Source organism: Pomacea canaliculata, linkage group LG9 (genome assembly GCF_003073045.1).
Source record: "Pomacea canaliculata isolate SZHN2017 linkage group LG9, ASM307304v1, whole genome shotgun sequence".
In the NCBI taxonomy this organism is placed as follows: domain Eukaryota; kingdom Metazoa; phylum Mollusca; class Gastropoda; order Architaenioglossa; family Ampullariidae; genus Pomacea; species Pomacea canaliculata.
The window spans coordinates 18,327,266-18,345,196 of record NC_037598.1 but is presented as its reverse complement, the minus strand read 5'-3'; the positions used below and the strand labels follow the sequence as shown (position 1 = coordinate 18,345,196).

The 17,931-nt window shown below is 39.0% G+C and overlaps 1 protein-coding gene and 1 long non-coding RNA gene across 2 annotated transcripts; both read right to left on the bottom strand.

Moving 5' to 3' along the window:
* Window positions 1-272: 272 nt before the first annotated feature.
* LOC112572214 (G-protein coupled receptor moody-like) lies at window positions 273-1,712 on the bottom strand (the record flags this gene model as incomplete). The annotated part of the gene is made up of 1 exon (XM_025251787.1): window positions 273-1,712. A coding segment is annotated over one exon (1,008 nt), but the record flags the coding sequence as incomplete, so codon positions are not given.
* An 8,130-nt stretch (window positions 1,713-9,842) lies between these two features.
* LOC112572341 lies at window positions 9,843-17,534 on the bottom strand. Its single transcript, XR_003100976.1, has 3 exons — window positions 17,280-17,534; window positions 16,848-16,956; window positions 9,843-14,842 (listed from the first exon to the last, which is right to left on the bottom strand). It is a non-coding gene; the product is annotated as an uncharacterized LOC112572341 (long non-coding RNA).
* Between the last annotated feature and the right edge of the window lie 397 nt (window positions 17,535-17,931).

Sequence of the window (17,931 nt, the reverse complement as noted above, 5' to 3'; positions counted from 1 at the left end):
TTCTTACAAACTTGTAAATCAAAAGATTAATTTATCACTGACGATGTACACAAATTTAATGCTACTTTTGAGTGAAAATATCGCGTAAGTGGCGATAGGGATTTTAATAATAATAATAATAATTTTATTTACATAGCATCCATCAAAGGGGGGCTCAAAGTGCTTTACAAAAAAAAAATAAGGAAAATAAATAAAGAAAAACATATACACTGATAATGAACGTTGATCTTTAAAAAAAAAAAAAGCATAACCCATGCTAACCTAGACACGGTTATAGGCAGTTACAGCATGCATTGAACACGATAGTGTCAAGAACAAACAGTCTTGTGTACTAACGACAACAAGTTTAATTACAGGCAGTTACGACGAGCGCCGCACTACTAATGAAAGAGAAGTGCAACGAACTGTGGCGAGTGATCAAATTCTACATCTTTTCATCGATCGTTTTGTGAGGGAAGTATTTTCAAACTCCTTGGTTCAGGTGGACTGAGAAAATCATCAGCTCGGAGTTAGAAAATTAGCTCTAAGGCTTGTGGAATGTTGGTCAACAGACTTTTTATTTATTTAGCTGTTTATCTGGCTGTCGCGGTAAATACTGTTCGATCTGTTTCTACACTAGGTAAAGGCAGAGAGAACATTTTAGAATTAGGAGCCTGCCCAAAAGGATAGCAACAAATTTTTTGACAAAACATTTTTTTTCTGTCTTAAGATACGGTAAACACCGTGTTGGAGTTGACATGAGCTTCGGACTTTCTATTGCGAAGGCCGAGAAGCTTGCGGAAAGCCCAGCGAAGCTTGGAGTGCGTGGTGTAGTACACCAACCAGTTGATGGAGGCGTTGAGGTGGGCAAAGACGATGACGAAGGCATGTACCTCGTGGGAGAAGTGGTCGTACCTGTCGAAGATGATGACGGCGGAGTAGGGGAACCAGCAGGTAGAGAACACTACGTAGATGATGAACAGTGTCTTTGCTAGCTTGAGTGAGGCCAAGTCAGGCAGCGCTCGTTGACGGGCCGTGGTCGGGTACGACGAATTGCCGAAGTTCTTACGAGCAGTCAGGCGCACCCTCTTCGTGTTGATAGGGGTCTGGTTATCGTCCTTCCTCGGGGTCCCTTCCTCGCCTGGCATATCGCTGTCTTCTTCTCTGCTGGTGCTGTTCTCAGTCTCAGTCTTATGAGCTGATTTCTTTTTCAACGAAATTGGGTTTTCATGGGACAACGAGGACATTGTCCCACTGTTGCCCGTTATCGTTCCGTGTTTGGCGTTGCGATGGCTGTGGACTTTGATGCGAGCTCGCCGCACGAAGAGGTAGGTCCTGCTGTAAGCGACGCCAGTGACGATAGTGGGAACCCACACCAGGACGATTCCAAAGATGATGGTGTAGTCATGGCTGGCCATGCGATCCCACACACACTCGAAGCTTTTACGGTCAAAGGAGTGGTTGCCGACGCCGTAAAAGTTGAGAGAAACGAGAAAGAAGCCGAAAAGGTGTATCCCCGCACACATCAGCAGGCAGTTGCGGAGTGTGAAGACCCGGCGATACAGGGTGTTGTGGCAGATGAGGATGTAGCGATTGCAGCTCATCGTCGACAGCGTCATGAGGGATCCCACGCACGAGATGGTGCACAGGCAGCCAATGGCGCGGCACAAGCCTGGGAAACCTTCGAAAAACCGGTATCCGACCGACTTAGCTGTGAACAGAAAGCAAATAAATGAGCAATAACAATAGACAGAGAGAAAGAAAGAGAGAGAGAGAGAATGTGGAGAAAGGAGGGCATTGGTATTTTACGCCGAGCCAGCAACTAAGGCTTTATCACGGCAAAACAACCAGATCTGTAAACAGATACCACATGCAGAGAAAGTACAGTGTGTCCGAGAAGAGATCTGAACCCCAAGACAGCGAATACCCACTGTATTGGTGACAGGTGCTGGCCGTTGCGCCACCGGAACACCCTAGAGAGCTCTATACAGAAAGAGTGTAAAACGAAAAACAAATAAACAAATCAAAGAACAAAAATAAACATTAAAGAAACAAATAAACCGAGGAAAAAATAGAACAAAACTTGAGAAAATCAGGAAACAAACAAACAAAAACCAAAAAAAAAACAAAAACAAAAAAAAAAACCAAAAAAAAAAAAAACAAAAACAAATGAAGAAACCGGCCAACAAATAGTTCAACCAAAGGAGGAAGAAACTAACCAAGAATAGTTAGAAATACCATTATAGCCATATTAACTAAAGAAATCCTACGATGTCTGCTCAGACACATTAAGAGTTAGGAAAGAATAGAGACATCTTGATGTGATGTGGTGGCTAACATAGCGATCGCCACTTTGCTTCAAAACATAAGTCGTTGTATCCTGTCTGATACATGAAAGAAGTCTTCAGAACTACCTATAAAATAGGTTTAGTTACTTATGCTTCCTCTTACCATTAATACATCTTTTTGGCCAGTTACTCTGGGAATAAAAGGTGCGGTAAGAGCAGGTTTATATATGTATGGGCGAGGTGGGGTGGGTGGGTATGTGGGTGGATAACAGAGTGGTGTGTGACTTGGGGGGTTGATGCGTGAGTGGGTAGGAGTGGAAACTCTCAGATACATGGAGGTAAGAGAAAACACAAACACCAGCAAGGACGCTGTGGCCATTTTTTCGACATTCTGTACGTACCCACAATGCTGAGCGGTTCGGCCACTAGAGTGATGTAGAGGTCACAGAAGGCAGGGTTGACGATGAAAGACAGACTCCACGTTGTGCATCTCCTTCGAGACGACGACGAGAGATGATGAGGAGGTTGCCAAAGGTTTCCTGAGGCGCCTGCCACCCCCAGGCAGGTCATGGCCACAACGGCAAATGCGTAGTTCACTCCAGAAAGTGAGGTGGAGCCGCAGCGCCCCCGTCTTCCTCCGCCCAAGTGCTGTTGGTACTAGACATCGTGCCCTGTAGTTTATAACATGAGAACAGTGTCTTTGATGCTGTCTGCTCAGAAAATGGGAGACAAAGCAAATATATTTGTGAGTGCAGAACCAGCAAAATCAATGTAATTAGTGGATGACGTCAGGAAACTAAACAGAAGACCAACAAAATTAATGCGGTTATTGGATAATGTCAGGAAACAGGAAACAACGAGGACTTGATGCATTCATGCGGATAATTCATATGCTAAGAGGTCTTTCACTGTACACCGAGGAGAGAGCATCACATGAAAAGCCCATGAAGCCGGCGTCCAGCGCCAAGAGTCTTCGATTGCAGCGATGAATACGATGTTGATAGCCATAACGAAAAAAAGAAAAAAGAAAATGCGTAAATGATAGAGGTAACTTTGTTTTTACTCTCTCCAATATATGTGGACATTAATGACTGAATGAATGAGTGAGCAGTTGCCTCTGTTATGTCTTATTGTTTTATACTCTCAAACGTCCCTCTGGCTTATAGACAAATCAAAGAAAGTAGGGATGAGAAATGTTTTGTGTGAGCAAAGTGATGGCAAAAAGAGTAAGAAAACGAGAGATATCAACATAAACCTCCCAAATTTTAACGGAAAATAGAAATCTTTGCTACAAATCTTGTAAAAATACTTACCTTGGTCCTTGCACCTGCGAAGATCGTTGTGTACAAAGTGTGGCGCCTGTACGCCTAGCCAGCGGAAGTGTGGAGCGCCAGAGGTACATTCATCAGTCCTCACTCATCGATCAGCTGCTGAAGCAAGTTCGTGCTCGGAGCCGTTTGCGGAAGCTTTCGTAGTGAGAAGACTTCAAGTCCCGCATGTTGTAACACGATATGGACGAAAAACCTTTGAAGTATCTCTTTGAAGGACTCCAGTCTTACTCGGTAATTGCAGTTTCAATAATGAATTTAGGTACAAGCCGAGCTAAAAATTCAGTCTCGGCAAAATGTCTGCTTTATCTGTCTCAATTAGAAGTTCAACTTTTTCCGACCGTTTTTGTAATATTATAATTCTTGCTTTCCTGCAAAGTAGACAGGGTACATTAATGACAATTGTTGACCACATGAAGGTATTGGCGCAGCAATAGCTGACTATCTGCTGAACATGAAAGAAGTAAAGTAACATAAAAGTCTTTGCTGGAACCCCACATCACCAACAGTAGACATCAAGAACGAACCAACATAATGAAAGCTACGTATTTCGTGAATTTCGGTTGAAAATTGCACATTCACTAAAACCCTTTCTTCCAGCGCAAAGTGTATTACGAGTCTGTGCATGTGAGACAATATTAAACCAGTTGGCACATATTGCAAAAAAACAAACAAACAAACAAAACTTGCATCAGAGGGAGAAACCACAATAGCGGTCAACCATTTGCTAGTGTTTCTTTGATTATCGTCTGACAAGTTGACAGGCTAGGATTCGTAGACCAGGTATTCTTGAAGAACAGGACAGCCAGTCATTTATCGTATTTTATTTTAAAAGCAGCTACGAAATGGCTGACGACAAAATCAATGATGTCTCTTTTGCTGCTCTGTTTTATTGTGAATGATTGTCCATTAGGAAACTAAAGATAGGTCCAGGAGGAAACATAAAGAAAAAGAGAGAATGAGAGGAATAGAGGGAAGGAGAGAAAGAGAGTGGAAGGGGAAAAGAAAGTGAAGTTTACGGGAAAACCTTATGCAGCGCTGCTGATTTTTAAAACAAAAATTCGTAATTACAAATGAGATACCTCTTTTCAAGCTTCCGTGATAGCTAATGAAGTTGAGCCATGGACCCAGCCGCATGTCTAAGAAATGTTGGAGACCTTTTGTCGAGCTTGTGGATGAAGTTACCATGCCATCTTTGAGTTGTTAATGATGCAGTATTTTGTTGCAGTATTTTGTTCTTTTATATTCTTTCATCTTTTCTCCATTTGTCTCCTTTTTCTGCTCTTTTGAGACTTTTAACTAAACCAACCCATTTTCTTCTCATTTTTGTTTCCTACTGGGCTTGCGTATGCGTAAAGAAGATTGTCGGAAACTGTCCAATTTTCTTACAAACTTTGAGACTGGCAAAGATTGCTGGTGGAAGAAGGATCAAGCTAATTTGTAGTACTCGGCGGCCAAGTGAAGTACCTGGATGGCATGACCATAAACTATCACTGGGATAACCCGGATGTTAGACATGGAGTAACATGGTAAATAGTAGTATATTGTACACAAAATTCTGCCATCCAAAATTCAGACGTAGAGTTTAAGTGATGTAATATATGACACTTTTAATTAATCTTTGAATAACATTCAATAGGAAACAAAGTCACGTTTCTCTTTATAAACGCCGTAAGACCAATATTTCTTTCTTTTTCTTTTTTTTGGCTCTTGTGATCTTCAGTGTATATCACATTCAGCAGAATGGGATATGTCTATTCCATTCAGCTCAAAGTGGGTCTTCGTTTCTAAAGGCCATTCTTAAATGGACAAAAAAAAAAAAAAATGGACGAACCTTTGATCATATCTGTCGCGTGGTCGCGACGAAGCCAGTCGAACTTCAACTGAGCGCAGACCATACACAGAAATGACAAAGACAAAATTCACGTAACAAACAAAACTAATTTAATAGCCACAAAAATAATACTGATAGGAATCAAAAATCAAACACTCCACACTCTCACATGAACAAATATAGATCAGCGCGAACAATCCAACAAACAAAAAATAGATAAATTAAAATAAGACAAACAGCTGCCCTGTGCACAGGCTAATCTCAGTCACCGTATATACAATACATCACCCGCACGCACTGCAGGGTGACAGTTTAGAAGTCCGTTGAAGATGTCCACAGACGGCAGCCCGCCCTCTGGCCTTGCTTGCCGCTCTAAAGACGTACCCCACCCCTCTGTCTTCTCGTCCAGATGCGATGATGTGGGCCGGCCACTGGCCACGTGAGCTCCTGCTCGAAGGTTCCTGCTCTAGGTGTTCAGTCGAAAGCCTTTCCGCACACTAATGCAGCAGGGTCGCGAGTTCACTCGCCGACGAGATGATGATGATGGTGCAGAGTGGACGCTCGACACGATGACGGACAGCAACGTGAACAAAGGATGTGAAGACACGGTGACACGAAGGAAGAGCGAAAAACAACAACAGGTGGAAGAGTGAAGAAGAACAAAAAATAAGCCCAAAACGGCTTGTGGCAGATCGGTCGATACAAAACGAAAAACTCTGACTGTCATGGCCACGGTCCAGCACCGTCTGTTACTTGATGACGACTCACCCATGACGTCAAAAAAGGAGAAAGTAAAATGACGCATCAAGGAAGCTGTGCGCGCGCGCAAGACGTAAGACAAAGAGGGGACAAAAGCGTGAAGAAAACACCTAACGATGGGCCAGCTCAGTGTTGGAGGCATACAAGGATGACAGCACAATCGCTGACACGCGACAATATCTTTATGGCTTATGAACAGCTTTGGCAAACATAAAAGCATTTCCTACATCGCACACTAACACTAAGAAGAAAGGGATTGATAAAAAGCTTCAAGCTTTATTGGATAGCTTCTTGACTTTTATACTTTGTCGATATTCATAAAACTATGTTTGCTTCGCTTTATCCTTGATAGTGCCCCTGATCTAATATACTGATGCGTCCATCGAAAAAGTAAAAAGACAAAATGAACTGTCCTGACCATCTGGGTGGAGACAAAACTGTAAAATGTCACGCCGTTGTATGAGCCGGGGGAGTATGTTGAGGGGAAACTCTACAGCTCCATGCCTTGCAGAAGACTTGTCCTGTCTGACGGTTAGTGTGGCAAGGACCGCTAGCCAAGCAGGACAAACTCCAGAACAGGCTACGAAGATGTTTTAAAAAGGTTTTAGCCAACCAAGAATGACTTCACTGCCTAACAAGGCTTATTACGACTCGTGATGAACAGTTTTCATTTCTTTGTGTTATATCTTCCTAATATAGGATGAAGGGTCGATGTGAATAGACGATCTGACGTCACTAAGCACTCTGGACTTGAGCTGCTGACCGTTCATCCTTAGACAACAATGACGCAAACAACGACTGTCTTGAAACGAATCTTTGGACAATATTTTGCAGAGTTCCCGTACACTTCCTTTATTTGTAAACAGCATGTTCTCGAAAGGTCTAATGACAAACCTCCATTTTGCGCTTCTTCCACACTGTTTAGCCAGCTTCATTAGAGCAGCAATTTTCAGCAATGACCTCATACAATTTTTAGAAAGTAAAGCTGGGTGGTAGTGTACTTCTGCGTACGCCAAGCTCTCACGTGACCTTTTTATAGCAAGTTTATTGGACGGAGCGGCAGTAATGCTATCTGTTGTCAGCAGGACCATAGTTTGCATTGTCATGTCAAGGTTTTAAGCGGAAGGCGTGGTGGGAAGCAGTGAGTGATGTACCTATTAATTAGTACTGGCATAAGGGAGTTAACCTGTATCGATCTGTGCCAGGGAACAGCGCTCACGAGCCTTTCACTCGCAAACAAAGATACATAACACAAACAGTCTTTGAAAGCTTCAAGCGATGGCAAACAGTACGATGTGTTCGATACTGCAAGTTGGTGTAAAAAGAACACAACGAACGCAAACACGAGAATTATGGTCATTCAAAATCTAGTTGTGAAATACGCAGTTTCTGTTTTACGAACATGAATTATAGCCTTGGGAATACGGTCATTGCACATGATCCACACTTATAACCTTTCAGTTCCCCCAAACGGTGAGCAGCTGTCCTTTAACATCCACACCCATGATTGTCTACGGCAAAGACAAACCATAGAGTCCACGAGGAGCTATAATTATTTGGAGTCTTATCATAAAGTACACGAGTCGACCGACCAATCAAGCTAACGAGCTTGAATAGAAATAAAATCAGCTCCAGAAAAAAGTAAGATGATTGAAGCTATAGCTTCCCCGCAGATAGCAATGCTCTTATCACTTCCCCAAAGTCAGAGGTAAATTATACTACGCTATATACTACTTCACAGTATACCGACAAGTCTATTTTGTCTAAGATTTTATTTGCCCTATCTGTCGTTTGAGCAAAAAATAAATAAATAAATAAAAAATAAATAATTAAAAAAAACCAATCTGAACCCGTGATTAAAAGGAAATGAATATATGACTTGTAAATGGACCTTTGTCGATAACTGGTTTAACCCTAAAGCTCCAAGGACAGTAGGATAAAGGTGATATACCTTCAGTCAACTAGTTATTGGGATTTGATGTGACTGATGTGGAAAGTTGTACAGGTACGGAACACAAAGAGCTCTTTGCATTTCCTTCTGTGCACTTTTATATGATGGGCCATTGACATCTCTAGCTAAATTTGCACATGCACTTTACCACTCGTTTGAGGTTGTGGTGCGGGTAGTGTGTGTTTCTGTATTAGATGTATACATGCCTGTATTATGTTTGACTTAGGTGTATTGGTTTAAGTGCTGACATCTCGGCCATAAAGTTTGAGAGTGCAAACAGAGAAGATCTAGTCACTGCCTACAATGGGGGGCTCCGTCCTGTCCTGACACTCTTCTCTCCCCCCCTCGTTGCATCAAGTATCGCCCCTCAGCACCCTGGCTCACTTCTGAAGTGAGAAATCCCAGGAAGGAAAGACGCCGGGCTGACCTCCTATGGTCTTTTCTTAAACAAAAGGAGTAAACAAATCACCTGATCACAAGAGCGAAGGCCAGTTACCCACCAGAAAGTGGACCATTCTTCAAAAACATGGCTTTGTCATGTTTGCCAAGTGCCGTTTCTTCCGTGGAGTTGCCAGATACGTTCTATATATTTTTATAGAAAAAGTCAACACCGTCAGGGCGAACTTTGACCACATCAATCAGTCCCAGTTTCTCCGACTTTGCTGGTAAACCCATCACAGATTTCGCGCCAGTAACTGAGCACCATGCACTAACTCGCCGACGAAATCCTATGAACTGGATTCTGTTTGAGTGCCTTGACCTCTTGATTCCTGTCATTACAAACAGCATTAATCACTCCTTGTTAACAGACTCCTTTCCTCTTTTCTTCAAACATGCCACAATCACTATCACTATTAACGATTCCTAACCTAGACCCTAATGAACTGAAGAGCAGGTGCCCAGTTTCCAACCTCCATTTTCTAAGATTGCGGAGAAAGTCCTCCTTCACCTCCTGCTACAACACTTCACGTTGCCTGGGACCATTCCAGTCGGCTTTTTGTCAACACCACTCGACGGAGCTGCTGTGGTGCGGGCTCCAAACGACTTATTATCTGCTTGTGATCATGGTCACATATCAGTCCTATGATTGATCTATCGACTGCTTTTAACACTTTGGACCATCACATTCTCCTCCAGAAGATTCATACCATCTCTGGCCTCTCATCACAGTCCTTGCTTGGTTCCTCTCCTATCTGTTCACACCCGGTCTGTTAGTGTCCACTGCTCGTATCAAACCTGCTGCTGTGCAGTATGGAGTGCATCAGGGTTCAGTCCTTGGGCCTGTCCTGTTTACTGCCTATATCCAGCCACTCGATCCTGTGGTTCGCCATTTGGAATGGCAGTACCACATGCGTGCCGACGATACTCAACCTCTATGGACCAGCTTGCCAGCCTCCATAGATTGTTCGCCAGCACTTGAAACTTGATTTTGTCAAACATTCAATGTTGACAAAGTACAGCTCAACAAAGAAAAAAAAACAAACTTGAACCATCCCGATAGCCTCCAAACATGTTTAAATATCTCCCTCCGTCCATATCACTCACTCTTTACCAGTCTGTCGGGAACCTTGGAGTAATTTGCGTTCTCTTTCGAGAATCTTGTTAATTCCGTCTGCAAAGTCCATTTCTCTTGAACTACGTACGATCAGCTGTATTAGACATCTCCCATGCTCACACGATTCTGTATACAACACGACACGCTAGTGAAAACATATTTCTTTTTTACTTCAACATTTCAAAGTATCACTCAACTAAATCAAATTTCATACTTAATCTAGTGGTTACTATGCATTAATAGTATCGATATAATTCTACCTTCTAGTGGAGCCCTTGTTTTACAGAAAGTAACTGAACACTTTGATAAAAACAAAAATCTTGGGCTGGTTTGCACGGGTGTCCACACCACCTTTTCCATACAAAATTATGGTCCCACACCTCAAAGGTAATGGGTTCATATTAGGACAGTCTCTGTTGGTGATGCTTATTTGCAGGATTGGCCGTCGCGGATTTCCTCTCCGTTTTGTTATCCACAATGATACTTCTACCCTCATAGTACAAAATAACCTCTCGGGGGAAACACATTCTCGCCAAACCAACCATCCTCCCCCACCCAATATGAGTTCATGTTTTTATGTTTGGGAAAGGGCGAGAAGCACTCATTCAACTCAACATATTGCAATGCTTTTCTGTGCAAATCTCATCTGTGCCCTGTAGAGGAATGTTCCACTGAGCAAAGACAAAAGGTCAAGAAGTCTGAGGAAGGAAAAGTGACCTGTGTTGGACTGTAGCAGAGAGCAAACACATCTATCTCTGTTTGTCATTGCATGTAATTAATGCTTCCCAGGAGATAAGTACTTACATGCACATTTCTGCATGTCCTGAGCTTGGTGTCTCATAACTTCTAGAAACTTGGTAGAATAACACATCTTATAAGGATGAGTGATAAATTAGCAATATACATTTGTTTTCACTAAAATATTTTGTTCCAAATCATATTTTAATGTGCAAATTACATCAGCCTCATAAATGATAAGACTTGCCTGTGCTGCACGCAATATTTCTGCAGAAAAAAAAAAATCTGCTTAAAATGTAATGATAATAAGAAGTCAATGCTAGGGAGATTATTATTTTACCCACTTTGGTAACTTTTCTTAAAGCTTTTTAAAAATTGTCCAATGCTGACCGCATGTATGGCTAGAATTAAGCTTTTCTGTTAGCAAGTATTAAAAAAAAACTTTTTAATGAAATGTTATCACTAACTTGGTTCTTTTTAAAGCATTGTTTTGTCAAACTATTTTTTTATGGGTGTAGCTAATTTGATTTCATCACACCTGAAAATCTTACTGGTGATACATAGTGTTTGTGTTGAAACTGATTTTCATGATTCTCCTGTACCATGAAGAAGTAATGTTTTCTGATAAAATGACAAGTACAACTAATCAATTCAACAGCACTCTTATCACTGAACTCTTCCAAGAAATCACACAGCTGATATTCACCATTTTATCTAATTTTCAACCTGACTGTCTTAGCATATCACATCTTTGCTAAGATGTTTATATTTTGATGAATAAATTACATCCACAGCATTTCTTTCTGTCATGGAACTAACACCAATATGTATGTCACTCCAGCAAGTCAGAATAGAAACTTGCTTGTACACGTAACCACATTCTCAAACTTGCGATGCTCCAGTTTTAAAAACAAAAATTCCACAAAATCCAGATCGATATGCACATCTCTCCACCTTTCAATCTCTAAGACTAACCCATGCACCATGAATGTGTATGCTTATGCGTGTAGGTAAACAATTGTCACCCACCTTTATTTCAGTGTGAACCTTTTTTAGGGTCTCTTTTAAATATAGACCAATATAATATTATTAAACTTGCTAAACTGTATAACAGCAAGGTCAAGTGAACAACCCCTCAATATTCACAGATGTCATTGAGGTAAACAAACTGCAATTTCTCCCTCCTTTAAAACCTCCAATTTCAAGTACGAAATATATAAAAAGACTTGCATTTTGTTTTATGTGCAAAAGAGCTACCTACGCCTTGTCCTTTATGACTCTATTAAAAGAAAAAAAGCAAATGGAAGAATCTATGGGGAAATGTGTTCAGAAAACAAATTAAAGGGTAAATGACACTGCAAATAAATAATTAAGTCACATGCAAGCATGTACAAATATGCTGTTGATAATACATCTTGTGATATTGTAACTGTACAGCTATTAACATAGTCATTCATTGTTACATATTGCACCATATCTGCCATCGAGCTCCATCCTCCATCAATACAATTCTGCTGTGCTTCTGGTTGACTGTCAGTTCATGTGCAATTTAGCTGTGCTAGAAAACTACTGCTATGCCTGGCTCACTGTCATTCATCTGCTGTTAGTTCAATTTGCCCTGAGTATTGCAGTTGAACAACTTATATATATACATACTCTGTAGCTATAAACCGTACACTAAAGACTGAGTGCAGATTACTCAGCTGAGGACTGTGAATATAAAAATTAACCTGTGTCTGAGGTCCAGCCATTTGACACATCCTTTGCCACTCTCCTGCCAGGCTCTCTGTTGATGTCATTTGATCTTAAAATTGTGATATTCAACAGCTCAGATAATGTTATGGGTATAAGAATAAATGCAAGACAAATAATAAATCTATGTCAACTATGAGAGAATAACAAGCTAAAAAAATCTTTGGAATGTTGGTCTTTGTGAATTATGTGTTTACAGCTCAAAAATAAATTCTGCACTTCATAACACACTTTAAAAAGTGTAACTAAGTCTTTTATATCATGGATTATATGTTGTAATTTTTTTATCATTTATCATGTAAAAATTTGAAGACTATCCAAAATGAAGCTGATTTCTGGAGAGCACAGATATCAGGCCAATCAGATATATTATATCAAGATATATTAACCAATTAACAATTCACAAAACTGATCTCATTATACAAACACCCTGATATAATGACAGCTACATGTGTGTACAATTAATAATAATAATTATAATCAAAAAAATAAAAACTCAAAAAAGCATGCAGAAGACAGAATTGGCAAAGGATGTGTGAAGGGGAGGAAGTTAATCAGCATGTAGTGTGTGGATGCTGATACATGAACCTGTTGGCATTCTAAAAAGCTTTATTTTGGTCTACAAATAATTTCCTTTACATTCCAAAATTGCTGGACTAATTGCAAGAGGTTCAAAGACTATAAGGTTACTCCTTCCTAAAACAAAAAAAGCCTAGTTCAAAAAGTACCATATCCACATGGTCGGTGCATTTGATTTTACAGCAGCTTGCAGACTTATGTGGGCTTTTGACTGGTATGTTTCTTCTGTTGACCAAGCAGTAATGGGGTACCCGAGAAGGTAAAGGGAAGTGACAGAGAGGGCTGGACTCTCTCAGCCTTTTTTAATACTGTGTCCATGCTGAATGTGTTCATCGCTGAAACAGCTAGCCTACCACAAGACTCTAGCCTTATAAGCTACACACACAATACATCAATGTGCACAATAAGACATTTGTTTTTGCATGAAGCATTTCATTTTTTACTTTCTTTTTTCACTTCTCACAAGTTTGCGTTCTAATACTTTCAATTAGTTTTTGTTACAACTGTCACAGTGAGAATGGGAGAATTTACATTCATGCTGATCTGTTCACATACACACACTCTCCTAGTAACTTATTCATACAAATCTAGAAAAAAATCTCCTCTGTTCTACAAGATATGCATAATATTATATGCACAAGCAGCAAGAGTCTGCATCTATTCTGTCCCAGTTACAATACTTTACATGTTCTTCAAGAGTGAAAGATAATGCAGTTCTTTTTTTATGTTACTTAGATGCAATTTAAAGTTGTTCTTTCATTTAAATGTGTATATATATATATCAACCAGATGTTTAAAAATAAGTAAAAAAGAAAAAAGTGGCAAATTTCTAGGACTTTATAGTGGCATTAAAACAGTGATTACAGCTACAGTGTCCTGTAGTAAAATTTTGATTTTGAAAATAACACTGTACAATAAAGAGAGAGAGAAAACAAAAATGAAATTTGACTGTCTACTGAATGATGCAATAATGACTTGATGCAGGCAACATGTTATTACAAGTAATAATAAAAAATTAACACTAACATGTACATTCATTGTGAATTTATTTTCAATCAGCCATTCATAATTATTATGTAACAAACAGATGATCTGGTATCAAACTGACAACTTAAGTCTTACACAGTGCATACATGATGAGTTTAAAGTAGATCACATTTTCACAAGTCCCTTCCATCTGACTTGATATGGGACTCCAAAAGTTAAAGTTATCAGCAAAGAACGAAAATGGGATTCGCTAAATATCATAGGCGTACATGATAGCAAAACATTCAATGTTCACATATTCTGAAAGACTGACTAAGGAATAGGTATGGTATCAGTATAAAATTGCTAAATATTATTACATAAAAGAAACTCAAAGAAAGCCATTAAATTGTGAGCTGCAGAGCTTGCCCACACCTGCAGCATTTTAAGTGTCCTCATCTGAGTTGCCACAAAAACTATCAAATCACAATAATTTTCAGAATTAAGACAAAATAACATTTGTAGCTGATCTTTCATGCTATTCACACTATTCATGATCAATTAGTATGACACAGATATTAATGCAAGTCAACCAAGACATATAATTGATAATCATAATCCTTCAGAATATACAAAAACAGACTTGTGTCATATGATGCAATTCTGATGACAATATCAAATACAGGCAATAAAAGAAAGAAGACCTAGCAAGTTGTCTATTAAAACAGCTACAACAGTTTCATCAGTTATCACACTATTCACTGCCGAGGACATGGTTAGCAACATGTAGGGTAGTTTTAACAAAAGCTTTCTAATTCTACAAATCAGTAATGGGTCAGCAGATCAATTGCATGTGCAGAAGCTTTTTTAATTTAAACTGAACAGTTGGAATATCCACAGTAAGTTGAACTTGTCATAAATCATAAGATTCAAAATGTATATTTACACAGGGAGTCACAAAGATTAATACAGATGCAATTTACAACCTTTTGCACAGTTGGTGAACAGTCCTTATCACCTCCTGCTGGCAGAATCATGGACACAGTTTGGCATCTCATACAAGAAAACTGGTAGGTCAACATGCAGCCTGGGTATGACTAGGTCCACATCCCCCTTAAACAGAAAAACAGTAAAACAAAACCTTGAGCCACTGGACATGGTGTGTCATCCTACCCTTAAACAGCAAAAGAGTAATACAACTTGAGCCACTGGACTTAATGTTAACGCTAGCTAGCATCTGTCATTGTAATTTGAAACGTGCAAGTATTTTGCCAAACACCTAAAAAAGACTTGAATAAAATGTTCTGAGAAATGTTCTTAAAATGTCATATAAAAGTAGATCAAGATATACAATATTGCTTCACAATTTGGCAATTTTTTGTTATCCACAATCTTCCTGCAACAGAAAGGCAATTAACAGTATGACTAGTGCACTGACATAATGTTTAACTCATTCCACCACAGAATGATATTGAGCTAACAACCATGAAATTTATACAATTTACATAATTTTCAAAAATATTTAAAAAGCATAACTTGTTTGTAAATCAAAACGGTATGTCAAACAGTATGTCTAATTCTGACTGTCTTTTACTCAAAGGTTTACAAAGACCATGTCACCTTCTAATGGTCTGTTTCTGCAGGCAGTAGATGTAAACCATAGGTCAAGAACAAATTTTACACATTACTCGTGATGACGTAAACCAAGTATGATATTGCATGTAACAGGTACCAGCCTCAGAAGTTTAACACATCTTTGAATAACTGGCCCTTGCCATTTTTATACAGGAGAGCTTAACAGAACATTTTTAACCTTTACAAACTTCTACTGGTCTACTGGAGTTAGTTGTGTTTTAAAAATTATACTTTATATTTCATGTTAGTATATGTGTCAAAAATATAGTAGTCTGTTGCACAAACATATTATACTACGTATCTAAGGTGGAGCCAAAAAGTGTAAGCCATATTTGTGCAAAAAAAATGAGTAAAGCAATTTCTTTTTAAGATTTATTTTTTGCTATAAAAAACACTTAGCTCTCTTTTTTATTTAAAGTTAAAAACAAAACAGTTCTCAACTGGTCGACAGTTTGACCTATACAAGATTCACATTGTTTAGCGGATGACCAAGTGGAACAATTAATTTCAGACATGCCTAATGGACTGTGAATGTATGTGTGTGCACATGCATGCACTTGCACTATGAGATCTCTTTGGCTCTTTAACGCAGGCAGCACATCATGCACAATGTTTATCTTTGGAGTCTTTTATCAACCAATCTTTATATTTTTCTTCCTTTAGCCAGTTCTCCTGAAAAGAATACTAAAAAGCATTTTTTTAATCGCCAAGAAGACAAAGAAATGTGGTCATCCGGCAAGACTAAACTCTTGCGAAACGTAAGTTCTTGTCGTGAATGAGACTTGGCAGTCATGTGATTAAAATAGCTCTGACGAGAAGATTCGTCTGTATTTTGCGCCAAAGTCAACTCCGAAAATAAATCTGTGGATTTATAAGAGGCATGCAAAATAAATTTGTGGTAATATTTTATCGATATAAGGACTTGTAAGGGTCCCAGAAAAAATTGCAAGGAGGTGTGTGAGGAATTGTAAGGACTGCATGGAAATATAAGGACTAATAAGGCTTTACGGTGAAAATTCTCTACATAAGGACTTGTAAGGACAGGTAAAGACCCTGCGAATCCTATATATATATTAGCACAGTCAAGATATTTCCAACCAATATTCCTAGTGATATTGATAATAAATCTATATATAATAGATAGGTCAAAGTAAATAGTTTATTGACAAAAATGCTAGCAGCAGCTAGATGACAGCACTTCTCAGCCTGTTTCATCTAATGCAGTTGGTAAACTGGAAGTTTTGCTAGTGAATGATGATACATAATGAAAACAGTACCAGCTAAAGATAACAGGGAATTATACCAACAATATTAAAAATCAAACTTCCATCAATGATCCATCCTCCAAAGACATACATTCATCTCATATTTTGGGCAAAATGTTTCTAAAATATTGAAATCAACACTTACAAATATAATTATACTCAAATCAACATGCACTAAATAAATAGATAGGATTCATAATTCTATGAATATAACTGACCTGTGGAATCAAGTTGTCTAAACATCTCTCCATTGTTACTTTGTCATTGCGTACAACCTGACGGTAGAACTCGTGAGCAAGATCACCATCTTCATCATAATACATTGATCTGGATCATAAGGTCAAGAAGAACAACAGACTACTGTTTAACAACAGTTCGAAATATCTTTTGTTTTTCTACTTAGGCTCTTAAGTGAACAGTTTATGATACCTGTTCAAATACTAATTCGCTATCTTTTGGACAAACTTAGCTTTGGTTCAATTTTCTCACTTCAAGTTTCAACAGCACTGAGTCAATAATTATAGTCTGTCAGAATGTGTACATCAACTCATTACTTCAAAAATATTTTATTTCCTTATATATTAAGCAATTAAAATATGAGTGGTGATTTTGTAGTGAAAAAATATTAAAAAACTGTTATTTTAACTCACCCTCTTCTCTTATACACATACAACGACGCACGAGGAACAATACCCTGACAATTCTTATCTACATCGTTCTCGCTGCTGGACCTGCCAAAAATCTTTGAAAAAGGTTTTACTGTCGACTTGGCAATTGACGACGCTGTCTGTCCCATCTTTCTAGGGATGACGTAGATGAGGACAGAATAAATTATTCGTTTGTGAACGATTTGTTATTGTTAGAGAGCGAAGCCTAAGCTACCGCCGCCATGACTTTCACAAGGGGACGTCACTGATGTCTGGCAGTACAGAGAGTGATCGTTCCTTATGGATCATCATCGACATCATCTCTGCTGTAAACATTATTCTTACCTGTTATAGTTTATGCCATTTGTCACAAAGCCGATAATCGTGAGCAGAAATGGAAAATAAAGTTAAACACAATTATTATTTTAAAGCATGAAATAAAAGTGCAAGTAAAAGATATGCAGGAGAAAATATACAAATAATATACTTAGCAATCCCAAATGGAGAGGGGCGTCCAGCTGAACCGGGTCCGATGGCGTGGTGTAATTGCGGCCCTATGCTCCACTGGGGGTCATTAGGAACAAGAAGAATGCTTAGCAATATATATCTCACATAATTTACATGAAATGAATAAGTTATATTCCTTTCACCTGAA